Source organism: Poecilia reticulata, linkage group LG1 (assembly GCF_000633615.1).
Source record: "Poecilia reticulata strain Guanapo linkage group LG1, Guppy_female_1.0+MT, whole genome shotgun sequence".
In the NCBI taxonomy this organism is placed as follows: domain Eukaryota; kingdom Metazoa; phylum Chordata; class Actinopteri; order Cyprinodontiformes; family Poeciliidae; genus Poecilia; species Poecilia reticulata.
The window spans coordinates 33,142,684-33,158,330 of NC_024331.1; the positions used below are offsets into that span (position 1 = coordinate 33,142,684).

At 43.5% G+C, this 15,647-nt stretch overlaps 1 protein-coding gene and 1 long non-coding RNA gene across 9 annotated transcripts in view; one reads left to right on the plus strand and one right to left on the minus strand.

The window, feature by feature from the left end:
- Positions 1-4: 4 nt before the first annotated feature.
- Positions 5-15,647, minus strand: part of LOC103472347 (uncharacterized) — a 27,376-nt gene continuing 11,733 nt past the window's right edge. For 2 of the 8 annotated variants that reach the window (XM_017306705.1, XM_017306706.1), the window contains exons 2-7: positions 14,563-14,871; positions 14,323-14,463; positions 13,884-14,194; positions 2,813-3,145; positions 2,065-2,202; positions 5-1,897 (exon numbers count right to left, since the gene is read on the minus strand). In XM_017306705.1, coding sequence (XP_017162194.1) covers positions 1,875-1,897; positions 2,065-2,202; positions 2,813-3,145; positions 13,884-13,950 — 561 coding nt within the window. In that variant the 5' untranslated portion in view covers positions 13,951-14,194; positions 14,323-14,463; positions 14,563-14,871 and the 3' untranslated portion in view covers positions 5-1,874. Of the gene's footprint in view, positions 1,898-2,064; positions 2,203-2,812; positions 3,146-4,196; positions 4,811-7,603; positions 8,639-13,006; positions 14,195-14,322; positions 14,487-14,562; positions 14,872-15,647 lie in introns of those variants that run through there. The other 6 variants (XM_017306711.1, XM_008421939.2, XM_008421956.2 and 3 more) reach the window with 6 other exon arrangements.
- LOC108166581 (uncharacterized) lies at positions 5,144-13,794 on the plus strand. Its single transcript, XR_001776930.1, has 2 exons — positions 5,144-5,496; positions 12,138-13,794. It is a non-coding gene; the product is annotated as an uncharacterized LOC108166581 (long non-coding RNA).

Genomic DNA, 15,647 nt, shown 5'->3' on the forward strand with positions numbered 1-15,647 from the left:
TTTCTCCAGACACAATTTGATCTTTTTATTTCAGTTTAAATTTACGTTAATTATTGATTTATTCAACAAACTGCTGGTTCACTTAGACATCATGTTTATGGGAAGATCAATTTTGAGTTTAATCACATTATTTTTGCCCCTGATGATCATAAACTAAATATTTACACTGAACACTGTAATAAATAGAAATGATGAGTAAACAACAGCAGAACTGGCATTAATATTACAAAGAGCAAAAGAAACATCTAAAGAGAATCTGCAGATATTAATCCAAACATACATGTGCACATATTTCTGAACTCTTTGGTTTGAATCCATTTTAAATAAATTTGATTTTTGTTTTTAAATAACATAATTTAACCTTAAACATTAAATAAGACACACTGGCTGTTTAGAGGAGGCATTAAGATGTTTGTTTTCTCTCTGGGGGTTCAGTGATTATCGGTGCCAAATTCCTTCATTTTGGTCATTTTATTTATTCAGCACATTTCCAACAACAAGGCAACACAAAGGGCTTTACAGGAATTAAAAGGAAATACAAACAAATTAACAAATCAAAGGAAAGAGTAAAAGAAGAAAAATAATCCAATGTTGATCTAAAGTCTGTAACTAGTTTCTCCTGTTCAGGGTTGATAAGTTTCCTCTGGTCTAATTCGTGTTCTGGAGAACAGGCGTCTGAAACGTTGTGGCTGATGTAGCTTTGTCCTAATCCCTGTTCTGGGAAGCTAAACATGTAAAAATATTCTCTGGACTTACTAACGGGGCTCTAAATTTGTAAAAGTAATGAATACCCTTCAGTCTCTAAGTTATAATAAAAACTAAGTGTTTTTATGACTGAGTTTTTGGGAGATCAGTGATTTTTACACGTGAAGCCGATACACTGATGTTTTCGACCTCTGTCCTTTGTGAGCAGGTCTGACTGACAGACTGGCCAGAGATAAAAAAACTGGCATCAGCCAGAATCTGAAATGGCAGGTCAGGCTTTTAAAAATATTGGTAAACTGTGATCGTCTGTAAAACTGCAATCGGTGCACCTTTAGCTCTTTTTAATCTTTTTAATACTCTGCTCGCCCTTGTTGAGCCCTTACGAGATCCTGAGATGAAAAATGCTTCTTAACATCAAACAACAAAATGTCTTAGTGGATTTAGCTTTGAAGCGAGATGCCAAGCTAATGCTAACTGAACAGAATACATTTTTACTGTAAAATCAAAGGCTAGGCACGTTGTTTCAGAATTCAGTTTTCTGTGCTACGAGTTGATCTAAAATATTCTACTGAAAATGCTGCACTGAAATGCCTGCAGTGCTACTTAACACACTATTGGCTGGTGTTTGCAAAGCAGCAAATAATGGAGCAGCATTTATTTTCCTTGGTGCCGATTGGCTGAACCCCTGAGAGCAGCGCTAAGGAAGACTGTAGATGTTAGCTTTAGCTGTTGGCAGTCTGACTGTTAGCTTTAGCTGTAGACAGTCTGACTGTTAGCTTTAGCTGTAGACAGTCTGACTGCATTAATGCACATTAAGGTATATTTGGTGTTTGAACCGTTGAACTAGCAGGACACAATGGTACAAACATAAAGCAGGTCCCAATGCTTCTCCCTGAGGCCCTTGAGGCTCCTGTGGCCCCTGAGGTCCCTCTGCTCACTGAGGATAAAGGAGCACCATGATCAGGAGCAACAGAAAACTCCCAGACTCTGAACAAGAAATGAATGACAGACACTAAACATGTTGAGTTTCCACATCTGTCAGAGCTGCTGGTCGGAAATGTTGGTGGAAGAACTGAAAATCTTTCAACAGAAATCTGGAGTTTTTCTTGGCAGGAGTCGGTTTGGATCAGCTGAGGCTCGTTGGTCAGGAATGAGAGAAGGTCGAATGATCAGACGATAGAATCAGAGCTGCCTGTGGAGAGGACAGAGAGGAACATCGGTCAGAAAGGACAGGGAATGAAACCGTAGTATGTAACCAGGTAGACATGATCTGCATCACTCCGCTGGTCCAAATGCAGTGAGATGTAAACAATAAAACAAGATTAATATGATCAAAATAAAACACCTTTAATTACTCACATATATTTTTCTTCTTCACTATAAAAGCGATGAGGAAACAGATGAAAACAACAACAACGACGACACCGATGATGATCCCGATGTTTCCATGTTGTTGAGGGTCAGGTGTTGGTTGGATGGGATGGATGGGATCAGGCCCTGTGAAGCAAACAGCAGAAGGTTTTGTAATGAGTTTCCATTTCTAGGATTAATAAAATGTTCAGTTTCTATCCATGGACCGGCTGAGATTTTTCCAAATCAAGAGATTTTTAATCTACAAGATAAATAATATCTATAAAAGTTTGGGAGTTAAAATCCTCCGAAACATTTAGTGTTTTAAAATGTTTTTAACGTTTTGCATGGAGGTTTAGATGACTGTAAAACTTTTCTGTTAGGGAATCTGGTTTGGACCCGGCTGGCTGACCTGAGCAGATTTAGTTTATTTCACTGTCATTTTAGTTTCAGACGTTTTTCATGTTAGTGAGAGATGAAGGTCGTCATGAAGGTCGTCATCTGTTGATCTCAGCTCCAGTCATTGTTTCGGCTCTTCAGCCTGTTGGAAATATTAACCCCACCTGATAATCCCAGTCTGGCTGGAGAGAAACAGAGTTCATTCCTGGTTCCCATGGCAACATTGTTCTTTTTTGACTCAGTTTTTCTCTTTTGATAATCTTAAAGATGCTCAGATTATTGGGACGTTTCAGATCATCTCTGGCCTAGTCAAAGCCCCGCTAGGACCTGTGTGTACTGATCCGGCTGGGACACTTACCCTCCACTGTCAGGTTGAAGAATCGATTGATCCCGTCGCCGTTGATGATCTGACCATAATAGACTGCAGAGTCTGTAGCTGAGAGAGGCTTAATGGTCAGAGCGCCGGTGGTCGGATCCAGATCAAACTGGTCTCGTTTGGTCGGCCCATCATGATTCCCGATCTCGACCTCGAAGAGACGATGCTCCTTCCCCGTCTCTGGACCGCAGAACCAGACCACCAGGTCGCCAGGTTTCAGCTGTCTGTCTCCCAGGCTGAGCGTCACGCCGTCCTCACCAACCTTCCTGGTTAGACTTAGTGCTGCAGCTGCTGCAGCTTCAGCTGCTGCAGTCACTGAAACACAAACAGACCACAGGTTGGAAACTAAATGCTCCAGATTCTCCATCAGGTTAAAACAAGGTGATCAACTGTCAGAGGATCTAAACACTGATCTGTTTCTGGCTGACATTGATTCAATGTTGTTTCAATCACTCTGTGCTATCTGGGGTGATTCATTCCGGAAGTTAAATATTACAGCATCTCTGTTATCTCTGCTTTGTTGCCCAAATCGCATTTATAACACGACTGTGACTAAAACGAGCTGCTGATACATGATGCATGTCATCAGTGGCGCAAAATGCAGGGTATGCAACGGAGGGGCGGCGCGCCGATGACGTTTCCCCGGACACTTCAGCGCCTTACGCTCCTTCACCTCGCGCACATAACGAGGTGAATGTAGCGAGTTTTGCCCCCCCCCCCCCTCTCCCCCTCACTTCGTCGTGAAGGTGCGATGGGGGGGCGCATCTCTATGTTTTCGCATCCACCTGAATAATGTGTAGTTGCGCCATTCCATGTCATTTATTCCCAATCATTAGGATAATTTTCTGCTTCCAGTGAATTTAAACATTGTTTGAAGTTAGAATATTACAGACAAAAACATTTTTTGTGCGTTTAAAGAGAAGCTTGTTTTATAAAAGTTATTAATCTGACAAACGAGCCTCATGAGAAATAACTGTAATTACAACAAAAAGTATCAACAGCTTCATAAGCAACAATATCCGCGTTTAATCAGTTTCATAATTTAATGTTCGCAGATTCTGAATGACTCCCAGTTTAAAGGCACAAACAACCAGCAGCTTTTCATTTATCCGACCTGCTGATGACGCAACAGAACCCGAACCGAATCATCCTGAATTCTCCTTCCGTTCATCATTTATCATAATTTAAAAGCCATAAACTCCACGTCGCTCTGAGTGTGTGACAGGTTCTGTTCTGGTTCGGTACCAACAGCCTCAGCTTTCCTAAACCCCGCAGAAAAGATGCCGATAAACTCCGAACAGAACTGCCGACATCAGAACCGAACCTGACTTTACAAAGACACAGAACTAAGAACCGAAAAACTCACGGAGAAGCAGAACCTTCCAGAGATCCATGAGGATGAAACAGCGCAGAGCCGGACGTGTTTTTACACCCAGTTCCCACCTGACTGTCTGCCGGCTTCACACGAAACACACTGACTGATCCTCCAGACGTGACGATGTTAGGGGAGCCGTGATTGGCCAGCGGTGGTCGAATGGACGGCGCGCCTCACTCCTTATAAGGACACGTCCTTATAAGGAGTTCCCCCCCTCCCCTCCGCTCCCCCCAGATGGGAGGACGGGGTCATTTTTGATGCGTTGTAACTTCGAACCTGATTTTCACAAACACAGCGCCGCTTCTAACAAACTGTGAGAGTTTCTCTCTAATTAAGCCCAAAGAAATGGTTGAAAATACATCCACATGCTCAGGTAGGAGAAAAATGGCGTCTGCTTCCAGTAGAAACCAGAAGTTTACATGCAGTTAATAAAGAGACACTCCCATTTTTCTGAAGTTAAACCAAACAGTGTGATGCCACAGCAGAACATGGACTTTGTTGTCCTGAAGCCTGAGGGACTCTGTCCAGCTGGGAGACCAGTCTGGATCTGATCCAGTCTGGATCTGATCCAGTCTGGATCTGATCCAATCTGGATCTGATCCAATCTGGATGGATCTGATCCAGTCTGGATCTGATCCAGTCGGGATCTGATCCATTCTGGATCTGATCCAGTCTGGATCTGATCCAGTCTGGATCTCATCCAGTCTGGATCTGATCCAGTCTGGATCTGATTCAATCTGGATCTGAGCTTTTACCTCCTGGTTGATGTCTTCAGATGTTCAGTGAACTCGGTTTGATCAGGAACCAGAACTCCACCATCTGCTCCACCTCCAGCTGCTCTGGTTCTGAGTCAAACCAACCTGTTCTGCTGCTAGCGCTAGACTAGCATGTTAGCTTTGGTTGCATTTACCCAGAATGCCCTGCGCTGCAGTCCACTTCCTGCCTTTGGAGCGGTCTCCAGTCCGCTTGGTGTTCACAAGCATTCAAACTGAACCAGAGTTCACTTCAACCAAACAGAGACAGAGGTTTGTAGACGAACCAGAGTTAGCTTAGCATTCACACCTCACCAACCGGACTGGACTCTCTAGACAGACGGACTGGAGTTGGAATAAACCAGACATGGTGTGAATGCAGTCAGTGGTCGACCACTTTGTAGCTGAGCTGCTGATCCAACTTCCACTGTGAGGAAAGGTCAGGACTTTCACCCTGTAGCCACTGCAGCCTTAGTGCTGCAGTTATGCTGCAGTTTATGCTGCTCTGAACATGCAGGCGACTGGAACAGCTGACCTCAGTGAGTTCAGACACTTCCTGCTTCTGCATTCAGAACCGATGAAGGTATTTACCAATTTTATTATGCTGCTGTATTTGTAGCGACGCTCTGAACACATTACATCATAACACCAGGAAGCTCTGAGCTCCTATGTGACACAAATACAACCAGATTCATGGAGAGAAACCTGAACAACTGAGCATCAAACATGCTGAAGATCAACCAGGTTTTATTGTGTTATGTGGATCACAGCACAGCTGAACCGTTTAAAGACGGGGAGAACCGTGGAGCAGTTAAAACCAACAACTGTTGTGTTTTAAAAACCAATGGGAACCAGGATGACTTTAAAAAACCACTTCAGGAAATGAATGACCAACAGATGTTCATCCATGAGCCACGACAATCGACAGCTAAGACAAGGACCTGGTGGGGAAACACGGCTGAGATTAATCAAGGGCAGGAAAGACGACACAGAAACTAAATGAACACAGAAAGTGGACTGAACAGGGCTGGTGTGAATGTTTGCCAAGTCTGAAGGAAAAAGGGAGCAGATCATGGTGACATCTGGACTTTAACCACCTTCAGGTTTACAAGTCAAAGCCAGGCTACATCATCCTGGTTAGTTTAGCTTCTCTGCCGTAGTGGGAACGATTCTTCCTGGAGTTCACTCCACAAATAAAATCACAATAATACAAACATTACAAAAACATCACAGAAAACCTAAGAGAAACAAAAAACCCATAAATACCATTCAATAACCACAATTTCAAATAATATCAAAAGAAAATTATCCACATGTTGGCTAGATATAAGCAGAGACATTCAGGCTTTCAAACACCACAGACTGTAGCATGGTGGTGGCAGTATCATGCAGCGGGAATCTGGGAAACAATAAAGCAGGAAAACGACCTTCAGGAACGACCTTGACCTCAACCAGCTCCCACCCAGTACAGCAGTCAAAGACATCAGCCGTAGCTCTGAGTGTTTTAACCTCTACAATGAAGAGGACTTACTAAAATTCACAACAATTTGAAGCACAAACTGAAAACTGACTCAATTACAAAGAAACAATAACTTGTTTACTGACGTCTGGAGGCAAAACGTTGAAAGTTTATTCTGCAGTTAACGGCTCTGATCTCATGACTAGCAAACAAAAGACAGACAAGTGCAGAGGGAAATTTCCATTGTCCACTGCACTCAGCTTTTCTCTCCGTTGATGCATCAAAGGATGTGGAGCCAATCCGACACGTCCCCCCAGGGGACAGGACTGCATTCCCAGGATGCATTCCTGTCCCCGTCCGGGGTCAGACATGCCAGGCAGTGAGACATTCAGTGGCTGTTTAGCCTCAGGCAGGTCTCAGCCACTGAACGCCTCAGAAATGTGCTGTTGAGGCATTTTGCTGTTAATTAAAGCTCAGGATTTTACACACAATGTCAAAGGATGCTGCACACAGCTGTAAAAACTCTAACATTATTCATGCAAGGGAGGAAAATGACGCAGAAAAAAAATATTTGAATCAAAAGCTGCCAAAAATTAAATGGAGAAACTGTCAGTCTGGTTTATCTGAGGGAGATTCATCTAAAGTAGAATTTCATAGTGAAGGTTTGCAGAAGCTTCTGTCTCAGGCTTTCTGAGAGGAAATGGAAATATTTCCCAACCTGAAGTCAGCAGCTGATTCCTAAACTTCAGGAACAAAAACTTCCCAAGTTTTCTGATGTCTGTGGAGGGAGAAAAAACCAAGCAGAGACACAGGATCCCTGCAGGGACAGAGCCTCATGTGATCAGACAGACACACCAACCTCCTCCACCTCCTCCACCCTGACACACCACAAACAGGTGGGCAGTTTTGTCCTCCGTTATGTTGGAATGTATCAGTTTTCAGTTCAGCACCAGAAATACTTTTGATTATATTTTGCTGATCACAGCAGAAATGCTGAATGAGGTGCATTAATTGTTAAACAGGACCAATGTCATCTACAAGCGTCTATGACTTCACATGTCAGAAATAAACTTTTCTGCTTTTACCGCTTCAAAATACGCTGGACTTCAATCAGATCAGAAAATTTTAACAATCATTGACTTTTCCTTCAGAAAACTGGAGAAGATGTACAAGAGGTCAGTACTTACACAGAACTGGAACAAAAATCAGAGTCCAAAACGCCATGACAGCCGACATGCCAGCAGAGAGAAGCGGCTGCAATAAGGTGTTTAACTCTGAGTTTCTCTTTAGAGCGGCTGTGATACGTCGCCTCCTTCCCCTCTCAGAAAGGACACATGGTGCATAAGAGTAAACCGCCTCCTCACAGTGAGAGGAGGGTGGAGCCGCACCTTGTACTAACAGCAGCACTGCTTCAATATATTCAGGACAGTTACCATATAAAACTTTCCTATTTTCAGGCATTTGGCTAAAATTCTTTCTCAGAAGCACTTTGAGATTGTAATTCAAGTTTTGGTCACATTTGTTTGGGTTTTGTTTTTTGAAAAGTCATATTTATTTATATGCTGTGTCTAATTTGACATGTTTGTCATTTCAACATAGTTTGGTTCTGTTTGGTCTCATAAATGCTTTAGAAATGAAGCTGGACTGAAAGAGCAAATCTAGAAAAGATGCATATTTATGGCTGGGAGCAGAGCTACTGACACGCAGTCCTGAAAAGAAACGACCAACATTTATTCTTCCCAGAAGCTGACCGAGGTCTAAACGGTTCTCCCTCCTTCACAGGATGGGTGGAAAAGTGGATGGCAGATTTGGCAACAATCTGTCATCTGTAATCTTAGTCAGTTTAAAATCCAAAGGAAAAATCTGAGTTTAAAAACCTTGAACATCTATTTTATTTACTTTAACAGACTTTAACTTCTTGTTTAACATTCAGCCTCAGTTCCAATATTTCTAAAATATTATTAAAGAGGAAGCAGAAAGTGGAAACTGTCAGAGAAAACATGCAGCAAATGTCTGGCGATGATTCATGAGACTGTTTTCCTCTGAACTGTTAGCTTGTGGTAAACAGCAGCACCAAATAAACATCTTTAAAATAAGCCAGCCTACAGTTTCATTGTCTACAGACAACATGCAGCTGACCCTGCTGCATGGCAGCAGCCCAGCAGGTCACATGCTTCACCCCCCAGTTCTGCAGTGAACAGGAAGCTTATTACAAATGTCTGATGTCACCTAAACCACAAGAATCCCATTTTCAAAGCACCAGCAGCCTCAGAAAAACCAGACGTCCCTCTGAACAACGTGTACTTATCACTGAAATAAAGTTTCCATAACCGCCTCAGTAACCAGCAAGGCAGCTTTTAGCTGTGTTTATTTAAGAAACACTTCTAATATCTAACAAATCTGCAGCTCTCACTGGAGCGGTTCGCAGCCGGGATGAGGCTCAGTGCCTCCAAATCCATGGCCATGGTCTTGAGCCGGAAAAGGGTAGAGTGCCTTCTCCGGGTCAGGGGGGTCGTCCTGCCTCAAGTGGAGGAGTTTAAGTATCTGGGGATCTTGTTCACGAATGAGGGAAGAAGGGAGCGGGAGATCGACAGGCGGATTGGGGCAGCGTCTGCCGTGAAGCGGGCGCTGTACCGGTCCGTCGTGGTGAAGAGAGAGCTGAGCCAAAAAGCGAAGCTCTCGATTTACCGGTCGATCTACGTTCCCACCCTCATCTATGGTCATGAGCTTTGGGTCAAGACCGAAAGAACGAGATCACGGRTACAAGCGGCCGAAATGAGTTTCCTCCACAGGGTGGCTGGGCTCTCCCTTAGAGATAGGGTGAGAAGCTCGGTCATCCGGGAGGGACTCAGAGTAGAGCCGCTGCTCCTCCACGTCGAGAGGAGCCAGTTGAGGCTCGGGCATCTGGTCAGGATGCCTCCTGGACGCCTCCCTGGTGAGGAGTTCAGGTCCCACCGGGAGGAGGCCTCAGGGAAGACCCAGGACACGCTGGAGGGATTACGTCTCTCGGCTGGCCTGGGAACGCCTTGGGATTCCCCCGGAGGAGCTGGAAGAAGTGGCTGGGGAGGGAAGTCTGGGCCTCCCTTCTGAAGCTGCTGCCCCCGCGACCAGACGCCGGATAAGAGGAAGAAAATGGATGGATGGATGGTTTCCAGAGTTAACTTAGAGAAACTCATTCATGCGTTCATCTCGTCTGGACCACTGTAACACCCTTTTTACCTGCCTGGATGAATCCTCCATTTCACGCAGCAGCCAGATTTCTCAGCAAACCCAGTAAATCCAGTCAAATCCCTCCTGTTCAATGTTCACTGACCACCGTTGATTTTAGGATTTGTTTTAAAGTTCTTGTGCTGACATACAGAGGATCACATCCTGATTATCTGTCAGCTTTTAACTAAATGTTCTGCTGCTCGTGGTCTTTGCTCTCAAACAATGGGGAACATAACATCTTCACTGGTTACTGAGGCGGTTCATTCAACTGGTTTTTACTCTGTGGTTATGGAAACTTTATTTCAGTGATAAGTACACCTGTGTTCAGAGGGACGTCTGGTTTTTCTGAGGCTGCTGGTGGTTTGAAAATGTGATTCTTGTGGTTTAGGTGACATCAGACATTTGTAATAAGTTTCCTGTTCACGGCAGAACTGCTCCCATCCTGAGTTATTTTAAAATGACATTAAACCTTTTTATTTTCTGTTGTTTTTTACTTTATTCTACCTGTTTGGTCTAACTCTGTTGCGATGTGGAAGATCCAGCTCAAACCTGAACACAGCATAAAACGCCCACAGTTTCAGCATGGAGGCACAAAGACCACAAATATTTAAAAGAATAAAAAATTGCTTATTAGAATATTTGCACAATTCAATCAAAACGCAGAAGCATCCATCACATGTATTTATCTTTACAAAACATATTTAAATGCCTCTCCAAATTGCCCCTAGGTGTGAGTGTGTGTGTGCATGGTTGTGTGTCCTGTGTGTCTCTGTGTTGCCCTGCGACAGACTGGCGACCTGTCCAGGGTGACCCCTTTTACAATAATTGTCATAAAAATCAGATCCAACAGTGAGAACTGCTGCTGCTGCACCAATCAGCATCAGGAATCAGTCATCATCTTTCCTCTTAATTAAAATAAAGCATCAGATTAACGCTGAGAGAAGCAACGCTGCCATGTTGGAGGACAAAACCTGATCAGATCCTGGATCAGTAATTCAAGGTTTCTGGTAAAAAGTCACATTTAAACTGTTTCCTTTTAGGAAGCAGCAAAAAAACTGAACCAAAATAGTTTAGAGCTGCAGCTCTGGAGCTTCATTTAAACTTTAACTTTTATCAGTTGGATAAACAAAATGTGCTTCAGGTTTTAGAATAAAAACTAAAACTTGAGTCCATAGGACGTTCCTCACACAGACGGCAGTGTGTATTTATGCCACTGTTTCCATGGCAACCAGCCAGGCTCCTGTCAAAGCTGCTGCAACACACCCTGAAGATTTCACCGTTTATTAATAGTTTGTTGTGGCACCAAACCGGTTTGTTCTGCTGATTTGTAAAAATAAGATTCATAAATATTGAAACTCTCTGAAGAAGCAGATCCAGATTTTTGTGGAAAGTCTTTAAAGATCTGAACAAACAGACCCGACGTTTGTTCTCAACATGCTGAGTCAACACTGGTGACTCAGCATGTTTTTCTGCAGCCGTTTCTGCCAGAGAGGCTCAGCAGGAAGTGTTTATGTTTTAATTCATCTTAACTCAGACATGCATCTGTTAAAGCTTGTTAACACATGCATAGTTAAGAGAAAGTCATAAAATCATTAATGCCTTAGACGTAAAGAGAAACGCTCCTCTGAAAGCAGCGTCGCCTGAACATTTCACCGTTTGTCTTTCTGTTCATTCATAAAATAAACGTTGGAACCATCCATAAACAGCCTCTTTGAAGAAGCAGATCCAGATTCTTAAGGAAAGTATTTAAAGATCCGATCATTTCTAAGTAAATCTGAAGGTAACAGAACCAGCAGGTTCTCCTCCCAGTGACTCATCAGCCTTTTAGGCTCCTGTTACTCTCCTGCAGGCCGAGGCATCGGGCCGCTGAGACAGGAGTGATTGTGTTTGCAGTGGCGCAACTCCACATTATTCAGGTGGATGAGAAAACATAGGTCGCCCCCCCCCGCCCCCCTCCACATCCACCTCGTTATGTGCACGAGGTGAAGGAGCGTAAGGCGCTGAAGGGGAAACATCATCGGCGCGCCGCCCCCTCCAGACGGGGTTTTGTTGCCCCCTCTCCCTGCCAGCATGCCTAGGTGGGCCCCATATGGGGAAAAGAAGGGCAGACCAGATGGGTCCCATATGGGTTTGCCCATGTAAGGCCCATGTGGGGCCACCGTGGAAGAGCCAGAGTTCACAGAGTCCACCTCATGTGGATCGATGTTTTTAACTTTTTAAATCTTTTTCTAAATCTCTCTCTCTGTTTTTATTTTTATTTTAATTATGTAAAGCACTTTGAAATGCCTTGCTGCTGAAATGTGCTATACAAATAAAATTTGATTGATTGATTGATTGATTGAACCAAACAGAGACAGAGGTTTGTAGACGAACCAGTTAGCTTAGCATTCACACCTCACCAACCGGACTGGACTCTCTAGACAGACGGAGAGTCCAGTCCGGTTGCAGCACTAAGGCTGCAGCCTTAGTGCTGCAGTTATGCTGCTCTGAACATGCAGGCGACTGGAACAGCTGACCTCAGTGACCTCAGTGACCTCAGTGACCTCAGATTTCTGAGGAGCAACTCCAACCCTTCAGGAAGACAACAGAAACTCATCATCATCAGAACCTCCTGCTTTGGTTCCAGCTGGTTCTGTTTCAGTGCCTGAGCCTTCATCATCATCATCATCATCATCATCATCATCATCATCATCATCATCATCATCATCATCACCATCATCATCATCATCATCATCATCATCACCATCGTCGACAGGAACAAGATCCGTTTTCCTCTGTGGAAACTTTATTGTGTCTCAGCATCATCAACATTCTGGTTTGATAAACTTTAACATCTCATTTGTTGCTCTAATTGATCTGAATTCATCTAGAAATGAAAAGCTGCAGGCTGGGAGTATCGGACCTGAGGACATGGAGACACTTCCTGGTTCTGCATTCAGAACCGATGAAACAGAACCGCAGAACAGAACCTGTTTTTGGTTCTTCTGTTTCGTTTAACATGAATAAAAAACGACATCAACAGTTTCAGTGAACTTTTCTCTTTTTCTGAAGGATTTAGAATAAGAAACTTTCCAGAACCAACAATCAGAGGCAGAATAATCATGTGTGTCAGTTTCTACAGCGGGTGGGAGGAGGTTCTAGTCTGATGAAACAACTGGAGGTCCAAACTCAGGAGTCAGACAGCAGAGCTGTGGAAAACGTCCCTGATCTCCCACTCAGGCTCCAGAACCGCCACACTGGTTTTACTATGCTGCTGTGGGGATTTGTTGGACCAATCTGAACACATTGCATCATAACACCAGGAAGCTCTGAGCTCCTATGTGACACAAATATAACCAGATTCATGGAGAGAAACCTGAACAACTGAGCATCAAACATGCTGAAGATCAACCAGGTTTTATTGTGTTATGTGGATCACAGCACAGCTGAACCGTTTAAAGACAGGAAACACTGGACACACAGGGCTGAATGTTTGCAGAAAGGAAAACATCTGGTTGGTTCAGCTCTGACTTCTGGACTGAAGGTGGAAAACTGACGGACTGCAGAGGGTTTGAGCTTTATGATAAACACATTCATTAATTATCTGCTGGAAAAACAAACCATATCAGTCAGATATTTTAATGTATTTAAAAGAAAATAGCAAATCATAAAGACTCAGACGCAATAAATATTTTCAAACAGTTGAGAGTAAATCCCAGAAATAAAACATTTCAGATGGTTGTGAAACTTTATCTGCTCACAAATTCAAGAGAACAAAGAACAAAACGAAGATTTAAAGTTTCTGCCGGTTAAATTGTGACAGTAAAGAACAAGAACTGATGGAGGTTTGAATGTTTCAGGAGGAGAAGCTGAGCTTCACAGGTTTAAAGAACAACTCGTTCACATGCTTTGTGCAGCCTTTTTTAAAATAAAGTCATAACTTATCTTTAAATATTCAGAGAAAATTAAATCTCCAGCAACTGGAAACAGTAGAAGCGTTCAGTTCATTTATCAGGTCATGAATCAAGAAATCTGCTTCAGTTTCTGCACAGAGGAGTTGAGTCGATTATCATCATTTACTTTCATAACGTGTGTAAAACTCTGGAAGGAAACATCCAGTTTAAAGCTAACATGTCCAAATCCTCTTAGTTAAATCACTGCAGCTGAATGATGAAAATAAAGGATTTAAAGAATGACATGTCGCCTTTAAAGGATCAAATAAACATAACTGTAACAGTAAAGTCAATTTCCCCAGATGGATCATTTATGACAACCAACCATAACTATTTGGTTTAAAACCAGAGGAAACAGCAGCAACGCCTCGGTTTCCTCTGCAGCAGCTCATCCGTTCGACTGTCTGTCAGATTCCTGCAGGGATCAACAAGCTGCAAACTTCACATCTGCGTTTGTTTCTTCATTAGTAGGAATGTTTCTGCTCAGGTTTAAACCTTTATGACCAGATCTCTGAATCAGGTCTCCTTAAATTCATCTCATAGTTTTGGACGATGGGCTCCAGAAACACAGCTGGAGGCTGCAGGTGTTTCTGTCCTCAGAGGATCCAGATCAGATCATTTCTGCTCTGATTGAATCTGTGGAAACAGGAAAATGACTCAGTCTGACCGGTTCTTTACAGTGTTTTTATGAAAAGTGCTCAAAATGCAGCCAAGCAAACTAAAGCTGCTATTTAAACATGTCTGCTTTAAACACCAACCCTGACCTTTTCCCTTCAGCTGGTTGGTTCTCAGTGAGAAACCGAGCAGCACAGCAACGATCAGAACCAGCAGAGACGCAGCAGCGACACCGGGCCAGTGGGACCTGCCTGCTGACGGTCCAGAGGTTTCTGGACTGCGGCCCGGTTCTGAACCAGAAACAGACAGAAAGCTGAAACACGATGTGTGTTTGAATCAGCAGAACGCAGAAACTTCTGAGAACTCAAAGTAGATTTTAGTTTCCTCACCGTCAACAGTCAGGTGGAACCGTCTCCGGGTCGTGTTTCCATTCAGGTTCTGGCCCTGGTAGGTTCCGGTGTCGTTCACACGGAGGTCCAGGATGGTGAGCGACCCGGTTTCTGTATCCAGCTGGAACCTCCTGGATAATATAAATAAATCTCTGTCGATGTACTGAGCGAGGACGGCGCTGTCCGGACCACGGGACCAAACGACCCAATCCGCCTCTTTCAGCTTTTGGTCTCCAAAGTCCAGAGTGACTTTCTCCCCAGGTTTCCCCTTCACAGGCTGGGGATCTGCTTCTGCTGCAGCAACAGTCACTGAAAATCAAATATTTCTGTCAAATATTTATAGGATAATAAATATTTTTCTTCTTGCTAGTAAAGCTTTATGTGTTTCAGGATCTGGTGGCTCCAGTTTGGACTTTTCTGTGGAACCTAAATCCAATATGTACAGAAAATTATCCTCTTTAAGGGTTTATTTTCAAAAGGCATAAATTAATCAAAAGAAATGCAGCTTGGGAGCAATGCTACTTGATAGCAGCCAATCAGTAAGCGTCGTTCATTTTCCCTGAACCTGATTGGCTGTAAACCAATCAGGTTCAAAGACAGAGAAAACCGTGGAATCATGAAGATCCGGTTTCCTGCAACTTCTCATGTATTAATGAGTATTATTATTATTATATATTTGGTTTTGAGCTGTTAAAAAGGCGAAACAAGCGTTTTTAAACCAGTGGAAACTCAACAACACACAAAACCCTGAACTACCATCCAGACGCAAACGGAACAAAATCCCCAGCAGGTCGGCCTTCATGAGCATACGGAGCAGCTGACCACCACAAAGTTCAACATAATGGGAAGAAGATGTGCAAAGGTCAAAACTGACCACCAGTTTTGACCTTTGGAGTGAACGCTGGCGCGACTTGCTGCCGCTGCTCGCCGGTTAGATTAACTTAGTTTATGGTCTTGTGACCTAATGGACTGCACTACTCAGGCTGACTAACTTTTGTCTGTTCAGCTAAATCGCCGTTTTTGACAACACTGCGTGTGTACATGGACTAGCTTCCACTCTCCTGCTCTCATCTACTACCTGAGTC